Source organism: Phyllobates terribilis, unplaced genomic scaffold (assembly GCF_046119375.1).
Source record: "Phyllobates terribilis strain yellow unplaced genomic scaffold, ASM4611937v1 Scaffold_11__3_contigs__length_659146591, whole genome shotgun sequence".
NCBI lineage: Eukaryota > Metazoa > Chordata > Amphibia > Anura > Dendrobatidae > Phyllobates > Phyllobates terribilis.
Genome location: NW_027362771.1, coordinates 647,779,841 through 647,796,877, shown reverse-complemented (window position 1 = coordinate 647,796,877; position 17,037 = coordinate 647,779,841). Strand labels below are relative to the sequence as shown.

Here is a 17,037-nt window from a genome sequence, read left to right as displayed (position 1 = left end):
TATCTCACACAGAATATCTACATGTATCACACACAGGATATCTACAGAATATCCACATGTATCACACACAGAATATCCACAGAATATCCACATGTATCACACACAGAATATCCACATGTATCACACACAGAATATCCACATGTATCACACACAGAATATCCACATGTATCACACACAGAATATCTACAGAATATCCACATGTATCACACACAGAATATCTACAGAATATCCACATGTATCACACACAGAATATCCACATGTATCACACACAGAATATCTACATGTATCACACACAGAATATCTACAGAATATCCAGATGTATCACACACAGAATATCTACAGAATATCCACATGTATCATACACAGAATATCTACATGTATCACACACAGAATATCTACATGTATCACACACAGAATATCTACAGTGCTGGCCAAAAGTATTGGCACCCCTGCAATTCTGTCAGATAATACTCAGTTTCTTCCTGAAAATGATTGCAATCACAAATTCTTTGGTCTTATTCTCTTCATTTAATTTGCTTGCAAGGAAAAAACACAAGAGAAAGAAGCAAAAATAAAATCATTGATCATTTCACACAAAACTCCAAAAAAGGGCCGGACAAAAGTATTGGCATCCTCAGCCTAATACTTGGTTGCACAACCTTTAGCCAAAATAACTGGGTACAACCGCTTCCGGTAACCATCAATGAGTTTCTTACAAGGCTCTGCTGGAATTGTAGACCATTCTTCTTTGGCAAACTGCTCCAGGTCCCTGATATTTGAAGGGTGCCTTCTCCAAACTGCCATTGTGAGATCTCTCCACAGGTGTTCTATGGGATTCAGGTCTGGACTCATTGCTGGCCACCTTAGAAGTCTCCAGTGCTTTCTCTAAAACCATTTTATAGTGCTTTTGGAAGTGTGTTTTGGGTCATTGTCCTGCTGGAAGACCCATGACCTCTGAGGGAGACCCAGCTTTCTCACACTGGGCCCTACATTATGCTGCAAAATTTGTTGGTAGTCTTCAGACTTCATAATGCCATGCACACGGTCAAGCAGTCCAGTGCCAGAGGCAGCAAAGCAACCCCAAAACATCAGGGAACCTCCGCCATGTTTGACTGTAGGGACCGTGTTCTTTTCTTTGAATGCCTCTTTTTTTTCCTGTACACTCTGTTGCTGCTTTTTCCCCATCTACTTTTGTCTCATCTGACCAGAGAACATTCTTCCAAAACGTTTTAGGCTTTCTCAGGTAAGTTCTGGCAAACTCCAGCCTGGCTTTTTTATGTCTCGGGGTAAGAAGTGGGGTCTTCCTGGGTATCCTACCATACAGTCCCTTTTCATTCAGACGTCGACAGATAGTAAGGGTTGACACTGTTGTACCCTCGGACTTCAGGGCAGCTTGAACTTGTTTGGATGTTAGTCGAGGTTCTTTATCCACCATCCACACAATCTTGCGTTGAAATCTCTCATCAATTTTTCTTTTCCGTCCACATCTAGGGAGGTTAGCCACAGGGCCATGGTCTTTACACTGACACTGCGCACGGAAGACACAGGAACATTCAGGTCTTTGGAGATGGACTTGTAGCCTTGAGTTTGCTCATGCTTCCTCACAATTTGGTTTCTCAAGTCCTCAGACAGTTCTTTGGTCTTCTTTCTTTTCTCCATGCTCAATGTGGTCACACAAGGACACAGGACAGAGGTTGAGTCAACTTTAATCCATGTTAACTGGCTGCAAGTGTGATTTAGTTATTGCCAACAGCTGTTAGGTGCCACAGGTAAGTTACAGGTGCTGATAATTACACCAATTACAGAAGCATCACAGGATTTTTCAAAGGGTGCCAATACTTTTGTCCACCCCCTTTTTTAGGTTTGGTGTGGAATTATATCCAATTTGGCTTTAGGACAATTCTTTTTGTGTTTTTTTCATTGAAGACAAATTAAATGAAGAGAATAAGACCTAAGAATTTGTGATTGCAATCATTTTCAGGAAGAAACTGAGTATTATCTGACAGAATTGCAGGGGTGCTAATACTTTTGGCCAGCACTGTACATGTATCACACACAGAATATCTACAGAATATCCACATGTATCACACACAGAATATCCACATGTATCACACACAGAATATCCACATGTATCACACACAGAATATCCACATGTATCACACACAGAATATCCACATGTATCACACACAGGATATCTACAGAATATCCACATGTATCACACACAGAATATCTACAGAATATCCACATGCATCACACACAGAATAACTACAGAATATCCACATGTATCACACACAGAATATCCACATGTATCACACACAGGATATCTACAGAATATCCACATGTATCACACACAGAATATACACAGAATATCCACATGTATCACACACAGAATGTCCACATGTATCACACACAGAATGTCCACATGTATCACACACAGAATGTCCACATGTATCACACACAGAATATCCACATGTATCACACACAGAATATCTACAGAATATATACTTGTATCACAAACAGAATATCCACATGTATCACACACAGAATATCCACATGTATCACACACAGAATATCTACAGAATATCCACATGTATCACACACAGAATATCCACATGTATCACACACAGAATATCCACATGTATCACACACAGAATATCCACATGTATCACACACAGAATATCCACATGTATCACACACAGAATATCCACATGTATCACACACAGAATATCCACATGTATCACACAGAATATCCACATGTATCACACACATAATATCTACAGAATATCCACATGTATCACACACAGAATATCCACATGCATCACACACAGAATATCCACATGCATCACACACACAGAATATCTACATGTATCACACACAGAATATCTACAGAATATCCACATGTATCACACACAGAATATCCACATGCATCACACACACAATGTCCACATGTATCACACACACAATATCTACAGAATATCCACATGTATCACACACAGAATATCCACATGTATCACACACAGAATATCCACATGCATCACACACAGAATATCCACATGTATCACACACAGAATATCCACATGTATCACACACAGAATATCCACATGTATCACACACAGAATATCCACATGTATCACACACAGGATATCTACAGAATATCCACATGTATCACACACAGAATATCTACAGAATATCCACATGCATCACACACAGAATAACTACAGAATATCCACATGTATCACACACAGAATATCCACATGTATCACACACAGAATATACACAGAATATCCACATGTATCACACACAGAATGTCCACATGTATCACACACAGAATATCCACATGTATCACACACAGAATATCCACATGTATCACACACAGAATATCTACAGAATATATACTTGTATCACAAACAGAATATCCACATGTATCACACACAGAATATCCACATGTATCACACACAGAATATCTACAGAATATCCACATGTATCACACACAGAATATCTACAGAATATCCACATGTATCACACACAGAATATCCACATGTATCACACACAGAATATCTACAGAATATCCACATGTATCACACACAGAATATCTACAGAATATCCACATGTATCACACACAGAATATCTACAGAATATCCACATGTATCACACACAGAATATCTACAGAATATCCACATATATCACACACAGAATATCTACAGAATGTATACATGTATCACACACAGAATATCCACATGCATCACACACACAATGTCCACATGTATCACACACACAATATCTACAGAATATCCACATGTATCACACACAGAATATCCACATGTATCACACACAGAATATCTACAGAATATCCACATGTATCACACACAGAATATCTACAGAATATCCACAAGTATCACACACAGAATATCTACAGAATATCCACATGTATCACACACAGAATATCTACAGAATATCCACATGTATCACACACAGAATATCTACAGAATATCCACATGTATCACACACAGAATATCTACAGAATATCCACATGTATCACACACAGAATATCTACAGAATATCCACATGTATCACACACAGAATATCTACAGAATATCCACATGTATCACCCACACCGAATATCTACATGTATCACACACAGAATATCTACAGAATATCCACATGTATCACACACAGAATATCCACATGCATCACACACACAATGTCCACATGTATCACACACACAATATCTACAGAATATCCACATGTATCACACACAGAATATCCACATGTATCACACACAGAATATCCACATGCATCACACACAGAATATCCACATGCATCACACACACAGAATATCTACATGTATCACACACAGAATATCTACAGAATATCCACATGTATCACACACAGAATATCCACATGCATCACACACACAATGTCCACATGTATCACACACACAATATCTACAGAATATCCACATGTATCACACACAGAATATCTACAGAATATCCACATGTATCACACACAGAATATCCACATGTATCACACACAGAATATCTACAGAATATCCACATGTATCACACACAGAATATCCACATGTATCACACACAGAATATCTACAGAATATCCACATGTATCACACACAGAATATCTACAGAATATCCACATGTATCACACACAGAATATCTACAGAATATCCACATGTATCACACACAGAATATCTACAGAATATCCACATATATCACACACAGAATATCTACAGAATGTATACATGAATCACACACAGAATATCCACATGTATCACACACAGAATATCCACATGTATCACACACAGAATATCCACATGTATCACACACAGAATATCCACATGTATCACACACAGAATATCCACATGTATCACACACAGAATATCTACAGAATATCCACATGTATCACACACAGGATATCCACATGTATCACACACAGAATATCCACATGTATCACACATAGAATATCCACATGCATCACACACAGAATATCTACAGAATATCCACATGTATCACACACAGGATATCTACAGAATATCCACATGTATCACACACAGAATATCTACAGAATATCCACATGTATCACACACAGAATATCCACATGTATCACACACAGAATATCTACAGAATATACACATGTATCACACACAGAATATCCACATGTATCACACACAGAATATCCACATGTATCACACACAGAATATCTACAGAATATCCACATGTATCACACACAGGATATCCACATGTATCACACACAGAATATCCACATGTATCACACATAGAATATCCACATGCATCACACACAGAATATCTACAGAATATCCACATGTATCACACACAGAATATCTACAGAATATCCACATGTATCACACACAGAATATCCACATGTATCACACACAGAATATCTACAGAATATCCACATGTATCACACACAGAATATCCACATGTATCACACACAGAATATCTACATGTATCACACACAGAATATCTACAGAATATCCAGATGTATCACACACAGAATATCTACAGAATATCTACATGTATCACACACAGAATATCTACAGTGCTGGCCAAAAGTATTGGCACCCCTGTAATTCTGTCAGATAATACTCAGTTTCTTCCTGAAAATGATTGCAATCACAAATTCTTTGGTCTTATTCTCTTCATTTAATTTGCTTGCAAGGAAAAAACACAAAAGAGAAAGAAGCAAAAATCAAATCATTGATCATTTCACACAAAACTCCAAAAAAGGGCCGGACAAAAGTATTGGCACCCTCAGCCTAATACTTGGTTGCACAACCTTTAGCCAAAATAACTGGGAACAACCGCTTCCGGTAACCATCAATGAGTTTCTTACAAGGCTCTGCTGGAATTGTAGACCATTCTTCTTTGGCAAACTGCTCCAGGTCCCTGATATTTGAAGGGTTCCTTCTCCAAACTGCCATTTTGAGATCTCTCCACAGGTGTTCTATGGGATTCAGGTCTGGACTCATTGCTGGCCACCTTAGAAGTCTCCAGTGCTTTCTCTCAAACCATTTTATAGTGCTTTTGGAAGTGTGTTTTGGGTCATTGTCCTGCTGGAAGACCCATGACCTCTGAGGGAGACCCAGCTTTCTCACACTGGGCCCTACATTATGCTGCAAAATTTGTTGGTAGTCTTCAGACTTCATAATGCCATGCACACGGTCAAGCAGTCCAGTGCCAGAGGCAGCAAAGCAACCCCAAAACATCAGGGAACCTCCGCCATGTTTGACTGTAGGGACCGTGTTATTTTCTTTGAATGCCTCTTTTTTTTTTTCCTGTACACTCTGTTGATGCTTTTTCCCATCTACTTTTGTCTCATCTGACCAGAGAACATTCTTCCAAAACGTTTTAGTCTTTCTCAGGTAAGTTCTGGCAAACTCCAGCCTGGCTTTTTTATGTCTCGGGGTAAGAAGTGGGGTCTTCCTGGGTATCCTACCATACAGTCCCTTTTCATTCAGACGCCAACGGATAGTACGGGTTGACACTGTTGTACCCTCGGACTTCAGGGCAGCTTGAACTTGTTTGGATGTTAGTTGAGGTTCTTTATCCACCATCCGCACAATCTTGCGTTGAAATCTCTCATCAATTTTTCTTTTCCGTCCACATCTAGGGAGGTTAGCCACAGGGCCATGGGCTTTACACTGACACTGCGCACGGAAGACACAGGAACATTCAGGTCTTTGGAGATGGACTTGTAGCCTTGAGATTGCTCATGCTTCCTCACAATTTGGTTTCTCAAGTCCTCAGACAGTTCTTTGGTCTTCTTTCTTTTCTCCATGCTCAATGTGGTCACACAAGGACACAGGATAGAGGTTGAGTCAACTTTAATCCATGTTAACTGGCTGCAAGTGTGATTTAGTTATTGCCAACAGCTGTTAGGTGCCACAGGTAAGTTACAGGTGCTGATAATTACACCAATTACAGAAGCATCACAGGATTTTTCAAAGGGTGCCAATACTTTTGTCCACCCCCTTTTTTAGGTTTGGTGTGGAATTATATCCAATTTGGCTTTAGGACAATTCTTTTTGTGTTTTTTTCATTGAAGACAAATTAAATGAAGAGAATAATACCAAAGAATTTGTGATTGCAATCATTTTCAGGAAGAAACTGAGTATTATCTGACAGAATTGCAGGGGTGCTAATACTTTTGGCCAGCACTGTACATGTATCACACACAGATTATCTACAGAATATCCACATGTATCACACACAGAATATCCACATGTATCACACACAGAATATCTACAGAATATCCACATGTATCACACACAGAATATTCACATGTATCACACACAGAATATCCACATGTATCACACACAGAATATCTACAGAATATTCACATGTATCACACACAGAATATCCACATGTATCACACACAGAATATCTACAGAATATCCACATGTATCACACACAGAATATCCACATGTATCACACACAGAATATCCACATGTATCACACACAGAATATCTACAGAATATCCACATGTATCACACACAGAATATCCACATGTATCACACACAGAATATCTACAGAATATCCACATGTATCACACACAGAATATCTACAGAATATCCACATGTATCACACACAGAATATCTACAGAATATCCACATGTATCACACACAGAATATCCACATGTATCACACACAGAATATCTACAGAATATCCACATGTATCACACACAGAATATCTACAGAATATCCACATGTATCACACACAGAATATCCACATGTATCACACACAGAATATCTACAGAATATCCACATGTATCACACACAGAATATCCACATGTATCACACACAGAATATCTACAGAATATCCACATGTATCACACACAGAATATCCACATGTATCACACACAGAATATCTACAGAATATCCACATGTATCACACACAGAATATCTACATGTATCACACACAGAATATCTACAGAATATCCACATGCATCACACACAGAATATCTACATGTATCACACACAGAATATTTACAGAATATCCATATACAGTGGGTACGGAAAGTATTCAGACCCCTTTACATTTTTCACTCTTTATTTCATTGCAGCCATTTGGTAAATTCTATAATGTTCATTTTTTTCTCATTATAGTCCACTCTGCACCCCATCTGGACTGAAAAAAACAGAAATGTAGAAAGTTTTGCAAAGTTATTAAAGAAGAAAAACTGAAATCTCACATGGTCATAAGTATTCAGACCCTTTGCTCAGACACTCATATTTAAGTCACATGCTGTCCATTTCCTTGTGATCCTCCTTGAGATGGTTCTACTCCTTCATTGGAGTCCAACTGTGTTTAATTAAACTGATAGGGCTTGATTTGGAAAGGCGCACACCTGTCTATATAAGACCTCACAGCTCACAGTGCATGTCAGACCAAAGGAGAATCATGAGCTCAAAGGAACTGCCCAAGGAGCTCAGAGACAGAATTGTGGCAAGGCACAGATCTGGCCAAGGTTATAAAAGAATTTCTGTATTACTCAAGGTTCCTAACAGCACAGTGGCCTCCATAATCCTTAAATGGAAGAAGTTTGGGACCACCAGAAGTCTTCCTAGACCTGGTCATCCAGCCAAACTGAGCAATCGTGGGAGAAGAGCCTTGGTGAGAGAGGTAAAGAAGAACCCCAAGATCACTGTGGCTGAGCTCCAGAGATGCAGTAGGGAGATGGGAGAAAGTCACACAAAGTCAACTATCACTGCAGCCCTCCACCAGTCGGGCCTTTATGGCAGAGTGGCCGGATGGAAGCCTCTCCTCAGTGCAAGACATATGAAAGGCCGCATAGAGTTTGCCTAAAAACACATGAAGGACTCCCAGACTATGAGAAATAAGATTCTCTGGTCTGATGAGACGAAGATAGAACTTTTTGGTGATAATTCTAAGCGGTATGTGTGGAGAAAACTAGGCACTGCATCACCTGCCCAATACAATCCCAACAGTGAAACATGGTGGTGGCAGCATCATGCTATGGGGGTGTTTTTCAGCTGCAGGGACAGGACGACTGGTTGCAAATGGAGGAAACATGAATGCGGCCAAGTACAGAGATATCCTGGATGAAAACCTCTTCCAGAGTGCTCTGGACCTCAGACTTGGCCGAAGGTTCACCTTCCAACAAGACAATGACCCTAAGCACACAGCTAAAATAACAAAGGAGCGGCTTCAGAACAACTCTGTGACCATTCTTGACTGGCCCAGCCAGAGCCCTGACCTAAACCCAATTGAGAATCTCTGGAGAGACCTGAAAATGGCTGTCTACCAACGTTCACCATCCAACCTGACGGAACTGGAGAGGATCTGCAAGGAAGAATGGCCGAGGATCCCCAAATCCAGGTGTGAAAAACTTGTTGCATCATTACCAAGAAGACTCATGGCTATACTAGCTCAAAAGGGGGCTTCTACTCAATACTGAGCAAAGGGTCTGAATACTTATGACCATGTGAGATTTCAGTGAAAAATTTAAAGGGGTCTGAATACTTTCCGTACCCACTGTATATACAGAATACACATATACCATACACATTACAAAAATCCACAGCGCTGTGAACATCCCATCCAGATGCAGATACATTTTGGGTTCCTGTAACGACTTTGTGGATCCTTTGTGGCAGCTGCACCTATAAGTACAGCACTCGGGATTGACCTAATGACTTCCCATAATCTGGATGTAACCGTATGATCAGTACTGACCAGCGCACAGTATCGGGCAGATGATTGCTGGTTTTTGTCTGGACTCACAGAGTCATAGGATAAGATCTGTGCTCAGTGTTTCTCCCTGCAGAACTCGGAGCAGGACGGATATTTACCAGCGAAGCTACTTACTTTGAGAACGATGAAGATGGCGAGCTTCTCTACAGAGGACAGCTGCGGGTGCGTCCACTGTAGCCAGTTGTCGTCATAGGTGGGGTTGGGAGGTTGGCGGGACTCATTCAACACCATGGACTTTTCCTCCACGCCCCAGGTGATATTGTTGAAGAACGTCTCCAGATGTTCTTTCATAGTCAGCTGTATAGAGGAGGCGACATTCAGCAGGTGGCCACGGATCTCTCACCTTATATGTGGAGTCACCTGTTAACACTCACCCGCGTCCCACCCATGTACTGGCCAAATCCATGTGGGAAGGTGATGCTGGCCAACACTACGGCAACAAACACGGCATAGACGATCTTACTGCAACACAAAGGGAGGAGCGGTCATTCTTCTCCGGTGTGATAGTGGCAGAGGAAGATGAAGGCTGGGGAAAGTTCTACGTCTTCTTCTTGACCATGTGGAAGACCCAGCTTTGAATGTGCAACATTTAAAAATGCCTCAAGGTCACGACTGAAAATATAGATTGAGCCGCGCAACGTGCAGACGGTGGAGAACCTTCTGCCACATCTGATGGACAAAACTACTCAAGAAATTCAAGACTTCCCCAATGACGTGAAATTCTCATCTCTCAAATCCTCGTACGGCCTGAACCTGATGTGGCCATACACATAACATAACGCCAGTGATTCCCTGGTGAAGGGTCGTTCTGATCGTTCCTACAGTCATTCATCCAGGCCATACACATTCAGTGACAGCGGGCGATGAAATAAATGATCTTTCTTGAAATATTTTTTTTCAATCAAGAATCTGAAGGATTGTTCTTGGGGCGGGAGATGTTGACTGTTCTTATGATTTGCTCAACGAACAATCGCTTTTGGTTTACATAGCTCATTTCCCTCACCTATGGTCTTAATGTTGATGGGCTGGACCAATTCTGGAATCTTATAGCAGCCGGTGACCGTATCCAAACAACCCAGTTATGACCATGTTTGGATCCCACTAGCAATATAAAGCCCCCCCCCCCCCCCCCCCCCCATGGAGCTTAGATGCTATTGGATGAACTAAACAATTGGCGTCCCAAAATCTGAGATGCCAGATCCCCATCTCCTGCAGATGATTAGTTGTATGGAGCCAGGGTGTTGGGATAGAGCGACACTTACTTGTTCCTCAGGAACTTTCCTATCCGTTCATTAGTACTGATGAAAACCAGTGTGACGCGGTGGATATACAGGTAGACGCAGCAGACACAACCGCAGACCACCCTGCGACAGAAGCAACACAAAGTGAGGGTACTGTTCAGTGTGGAGCATGGGACGCTCACATGGCACAGATAGATGGCAATGTGGCTGAGATTAGTAGTACGTTTCAGGCTGCCCGGTCTCTGGGGACTCCAGTAACTGGGGATTTTTGGTCATTTTCTTCTTTGGTTATCATATTTTCCGGATGATCAGGAGGCCGACATGTCCACCAAATCCACCACTCTGCTTCACAAATGAGAATGTGTCTCACCCACCCCCCCCAACAGTGGATGTGCCCCTACAAATACTCACCCCAGGATGGCATAAGACAAATATTCTGGGAGATCGAAGGGAAACTCAACCCGCCAATTGGTACTAAAGAGGATGGCGACCGTCTCTACAGTAGAGCGGGAAAGATGAATGTAATTATCACTGTTTATCTGGTGGACACCCAGTCCGCCGATCTGCAGAACTCACCCTTCTCGCTATTAGTCACTGCCAAAAGCCGGAACATCAGAGCCGCACAGGTTGCCGCAAAAAAGCCGCGCCAGTAATTGCGCACCGCAAAATGCGTCGCTGTTGCTTCTATGCTGAAGAGGACCCCTGGGGAAGAGACAGTAACACGACTGTGTACAGATCATCGGGTCTATACTCAACCAGCGGCATCTGGACCGGTACATTTACAACCACTGTCAGGTCATAGACATGAAACGTCAGACATCATTGTTATTATGGCCACTGACCTCCTACAGGAGCCACGAAGCAGCAGGCGACCCCAACCGCAGCCCCGGCAATCAGAAGTTCGTACTTCCGACTTGGGTTCTGAAGCAAAAATGAATCGGATTATAAGGGTCCATGAACCCAAAAAGTATCAGGAGACGATCCGTGTCAGCCCCCCATTATCCTGACCATGGAGTCCTCAGAGGCTGAAGAGTTTGAAAACAGCGATTACAGAAAGGAAGCGGCCATGTCTGCTCTGACCCTACTCCAGGCTGTAATACACCAGGGTCACACACAACGCGATATCGACGCGCACGACTCCTCACCTCTTTAGCGCCAACAAGTTTCACCATCAGTCTTCCTAGAAGGGTGGCAAGTATGGTGGCCATGTGCACGAAGGGTCCCTGCGGAGAGATGGACACAAAGCGCTCTCATGTCTGCACGTCTCCACCATCCCTGCCCTGTACCGCTTCAGCATTTATTGCTGCACATACCACTTTGCCTAGAAATATGGTGCTGCCAGCAGCCAGCGTGCACGTGACTCCAATCAACTTGGCAATAAATGTTCGAAAAGTAAAGAATTCTGCGAGGACAACTCCACGCAAGGTGACCTTAATTTCCGGGATTCCAGATCCTGCAGAACAAGACGGCAGAGTTTTATTGTATGGCTGCAATTGTGTGACCCAACATGGGGAGGCGCCTCATCACAATTCCAGCCCTGAAACTTAGGAGAGTGCACAGGTATCTTAAGTGTCCGACACGATACAATACTGCTATGCTCACCACAGACAGTACAATGCCTATCGAGGTCCCCCACACAGTCTGAGGCCCCCATTACACCTGCCACACACAATGCTATATACTATGCCCTCCACACACTAGAATGCCTCACAGCCCTCTAAACATAGAATAATGCCCTCCTCCCCACAGTACAATTCCCCCACAGTCCCCCCATGGTGGTCCTCACACAAGCATCCTATTTGCCTGTTCCTCAGTAATTGAGGTCCCAGCCGGTCCTGCAGTCTCTACGTGGTGGAGCAGAGAATTGTCAGCTCCCTGCTCCACCATCCTGCCCTGAGGACACAGATACAGTTGAAGGCAAGACATACCGCGACCTCCCGGGACACATCTCCAAATTCAGGACTGACCCACTGCATCTGGGAGTTATGGCTTCATGTATTCTTAGATTTGGCCGATTACCTGCAGCTTGTGGAGCAATATATTTGGCAACGCCGGCAGATACAGCCATGAGGAGAGTGTGGTACAGCACCCAGGAGAAGTACTGTAAGTATCGGTACTGGTCGAGAGCATCGTACACCCACAGGTTGACTGCGGAGATATAAGGGTCCATGTTAGATCCAGGGGGCTGTAATATCTCTAGTGTTACAGTCATATGACCTATATATAAATATCTGGTAGAAGGTCCGTATATACAGCGGCCACTACAGAACGCCGGCCATAAACCGGCCTCTCCATAAACACTTTCAGCATGCATGTCATTGTCATAGGGGGGTCTCTAGGGTGTGGTGGGCAAAGCATTTATCGGGCAGAGCATACAACGAGGGGCATGAGACACAAGACTGCAGTGTCGTGCACTGTTTGACTATTAATGGGGGGTCCTGACTGACTGAGTGAAGACTCAAACTTCAAGGTTAGATTTTAGAAAGGCAGATTTTAAGAGACTCAGAAAGAGAATAGGAGGGATCCAATGGCTGGATGTCCTTAAGGACAAAAATGTCCAGGAAGGATGGGAAATTTTTAAAAATGAGATTCTCAAAGCACAATCGTTAACAATCCCGAAAAGTAGGAAGAATGGGAAGCATTTAAGGAAACCAGGATGGATGAACACAGAACTTAAACACATGCTAAAAAGAAAGAAAGAAATGTTTATTAAATGGAAAGAGGGAGGCATATCTAAAGAAGATTATAATGCAGTCTGCAGATCCTGCAGGGCATGTATCAGGTTAGCTAAAGCTGACAATGAATTAAGGCTTGCAAGAGATGTCAAAAGCAATAAAAAAGGATTTTGGGGGTATGTCAAAAGTAAAAGAAAAGTCAAAGATGCTATAGGATTTTTACAGGATGAAAATGGAGAAATGGTAAGAGAGGATGTGGAGAAGGCCAAAGTTTTTAATTCCTATTTTGCATCTGTTTTCTCTCAGAAAGAAAATGTAACATCAACTGATCTTCACTGTCCTTTTAAAGGAATAGAAGAATCCAAGTTATCTGTAAACAGAAAGATTGTGAGGGAATATTTAGCTAACATAAATGAGTTCAAGTCTCCAGGTCCAGATGAATTACACCCCAGAGTACTGAAGGAGATCGTAGAAGAAATTTTAGAACCACTCTCCATAATCTTTGAAAATTCTTGGAGAACAGGAGAAGTCCCAGAAGACTGGAGAAGAGCAAATGTTGTTCCTATCTTCAAAAAGGGGAAGAAGGTGGACCCAGGGAACTATAGGCCGGTGAGTCTGACTTCTATACCAGGAAAGATCTTTGAACAAATTATTAAACAACATGTATGTAAGTACCTGGATAAGAATGAAGTGATTAACCAGAGTCAGCATGGGTTTATAACTAACAAGTCATGTCAGACTAACTTAATTTCCTTCTATGACAGAATCACTGACTGGGTGGATCAGGGAAATGCTGTAGATATAGTATATCTTGACTTCAGCAAAGCATTTGACAAAGTATCTCACACCATCCTTATTGAAAAAATGACCAAGTATGCAATGGACCAGGCAACTGTTAGGTGGATTCATAACTGGCTTAGTGATCGGACTCAAAGGGTGATTGTAAATGGCTTCACATCCAGCTGGATGAATGTCTCAAGTGGGGTACCACAGGGCTCCGTCCTGGGACCTGTATTGTTCAACATCTTTATCAATGATTTAGATGAAGGAATTGAGGGTAAACTGATTAAATTTGCTGATGACACAAAGCTAGGAGGGATAGCTAATACTAGAGAAGAGAGAGAGAGGATTCAAAAAGACCTAAATAAACTGGAGCAGTGGGCAGCAACCAACAGAATGGTTTTTAACAGGGAAAAATGCAAAGTACTACATCTGGGCAATAAAAATGAAAAAAGCATATACAGAATGGGAGGAATAGAGCTAAGCAACAGTACATGTGAAAAAGACTTAGGTATACTAATAGATCATAGACTGAACATGAGTCAACAGTGTGATGCAGCAGCAAAAAAGGCAAATACAATTCTGGGATGTATTAACAGAAGCATACAGTCTAGATCACGTGAAGTCATTATTGGTCTTTACTCCTCTTTGGTCAGACCTCATCTGGAATACTGTGTACAGTTTTGGGCACCACATTTTAAAAAAGACATAGACAAACTGGAGCAAGTTCAGAGAAGAGCGACCAGAATGGTGACTGGTCTGCAAACCATGTCCTATGAGGAACGGTTGCAGGATTTGGGAATGGTTAGCTTGCAAAAAAGAAGACTGAGAGGAGACTTAATAGCTGTCTACAAATATGTCAAGGGCTGTCACATTGTAGAAGGATCATCTTTATTCTCTTTTGCACAAGGAAAGACTAGAAGCAATGGGATGAAACTAAATGGGAGGAGACACAGATTAGATATTAGAAAAAACTTTTTGACAGTTAGGGTGATTAATGAGTGGAACAGGCTGCCACGAGAGGTGGTGAGTTCCCCTTCAATGGACGTCTTCAAACAGAGGCTGGACAGACATCTGTCTGAGATGATTTAGTGAATCCTGCTTTGAGCAGGGGGTTGGACCAGATGACCCAGGAGGTCCCTTCCAACTCTACCATTCTATGATTCTATGATTCTAATCAGTCCAGATCAGTCAGTAGTGCTCATGTCCGGTAGGCCAAGTTATGGTTATGGCTGTGGACAATGGGTGCGGCGTTACCCACCTCGCTGTAATTTGGCAATAGTCACATCCAGTCCAAAGCTGATTGTTGCCATACTGATCCCCAGCAACAACAGGAAAATCCAATCTTCTCCGAATCGCTGCAGCGCCCTCCGCAGGACCTTACCCACAGCTAAAATGCAAAAATCATTGGATGTTTGGACAACAGTATAATGGTCACTAATCTATTACAACAATACAAAGTGTCTGCAGAATAATGGTACAAGTGCTAAATGTAATCCTGGTGATGCACAACGGCGGCAGGAGGAGGAAGGCAGAAGGACGGCAGGAGGAGGAAGGCAGAAGGACGGCAGGAGGAGGAAGGCAGAAGGACGGCAGGAGGAGGAAGGCAGAAGGACGGCAGGAGGAGGAAGGCAGAAGGACGGCAGGAGGAGGAAGGCAGAAAGGCGGCAGGAGGAGGAAGGCAGAAAGGCGGCAGGAGGAGGAAGGCAGAAAGGCGGCAGGAGGAGGAAGGCAGAAAGGCGGCAGGAGGAGGAAGGCAGAAGGACGGCAGGAGCAGGAAGGCAGGAGGAGGAAGGCAGAAGGACGGCAGGAGGAGGAAGGCAGAAAGATGGCAGGAGAACAGCAGGAGGAAGGCAGAAAGGCGGCAGGAGGAAGGCAGAAAGATGGCAGGAGAACAGCAGGAGGAAGGCAGAAAGGCGGCAGGAGGAAGGCAGAAAGGCGGCAGGAGGAAGGCAGAAAGAGGATGGCAGGAGGGCGGTATGAGGAAGGCAGGAGGGCGGTATGAGGAAGGCAGGAGGATGGAAGGAAGTCAGGAGGGCGGTATGAGGAAGGCAGGAGGATGGAAGGAAGTCAGGAGGGCGGTATGAGGAAGGCAGGAGGATGGAAGGAAGTCAGGAAGATGGCAGGAGGATGGAAGGAAGTCAGAAGGAGGATGGCAGGAGGGCGGTAGGATGAAGGCAGGAGGATGGAAGGAAGACACGAGTATGGCAGGAGGGTGGTATGAGGAAGGCAGGAGGATGGAAAGAAGTCGGAAGGAGGATGACGGGAGGGCGGTATGAGGAAGACATGTAGATGGAAGAAAGTCAGGAAGATGACAGGAGGGCGGTTTGAGGAAGGCAGGAGGATGGAAGGAAGTCAGGAGGATGGCAGGAGGGCAGCATGAGGAATGCCGGAGGATGGAAGGAAGTCAGGAGGATGGCAGGAGGGCAGCATGAGGAATGCTGGATGATGGAAGGAAGTCAGGAGGATGGCAGGAGAGAGGTATGAGGAAGGTAGGAGGATGGAAAGAAGTCAGGAGGAGGATGGCAGGAGGGCGGTATGAGGAAGGCAGGAGGATGGAAGGAAGACAGAAAGAGGATGGCAGGAAGGCGGTAT

The 17,037-nt window shown here is 43.1% G+C and overlaps 1 protein-coding gene across 3 annotated transcripts in view; it reads right to left on the bottom strand.

The window, feature by feature from the left end:
• Window positions 1-17,037, bottom strand: part of LOC141167172 (chloride channel protein ClC-Kb-like) — a 103,121-nt gene that overhangs the window by 81,882 nt on the left and 4,202 nt on the right. For all 3 annotated transcript variants that reach the window (XM_073654581.1, XM_073654580.1, XM_073654582.1), the window contains exons 2-11: window positions 15,704-15,832; window positions 13,007-13,135; window positions 12,301-12,440; window positions 12,133-12,210; window positions 11,830-11,908; window positions 11,564-11,689; window positions 11,399-11,483; window positions 11,009-11,110; window positions 10,121-10,208; window positions 9,861-10,043 (exon numbers count right to left, since the gene is read on the bottom strand). In XM_073654581.1, the coding sequence (XP_073510682.1) occupies window positions 9,861-10,043; window positions 10,121-10,208; window positions 11,009-11,110; window positions 11,399-11,483; window positions 11,564-11,689; window positions 11,830-11,908; window positions 12,133-12,210; window positions 12,301-12,440; window positions 13,007-13,135; window positions 15,704-15,832 (1,139 nt within the window). The remainder of the gene's footprint in view (window positions 1-9,860; window positions 10,044-10,120; window positions 10,209-11,008; window positions 11,111-11,398; window positions 11,484-11,563; window positions 11,690-11,829; window positions 11,909-12,132; window positions 12,211-12,300; window positions 12,441-13,006; window positions 13,136-15,703; window positions 15,833-17,037) is intronic.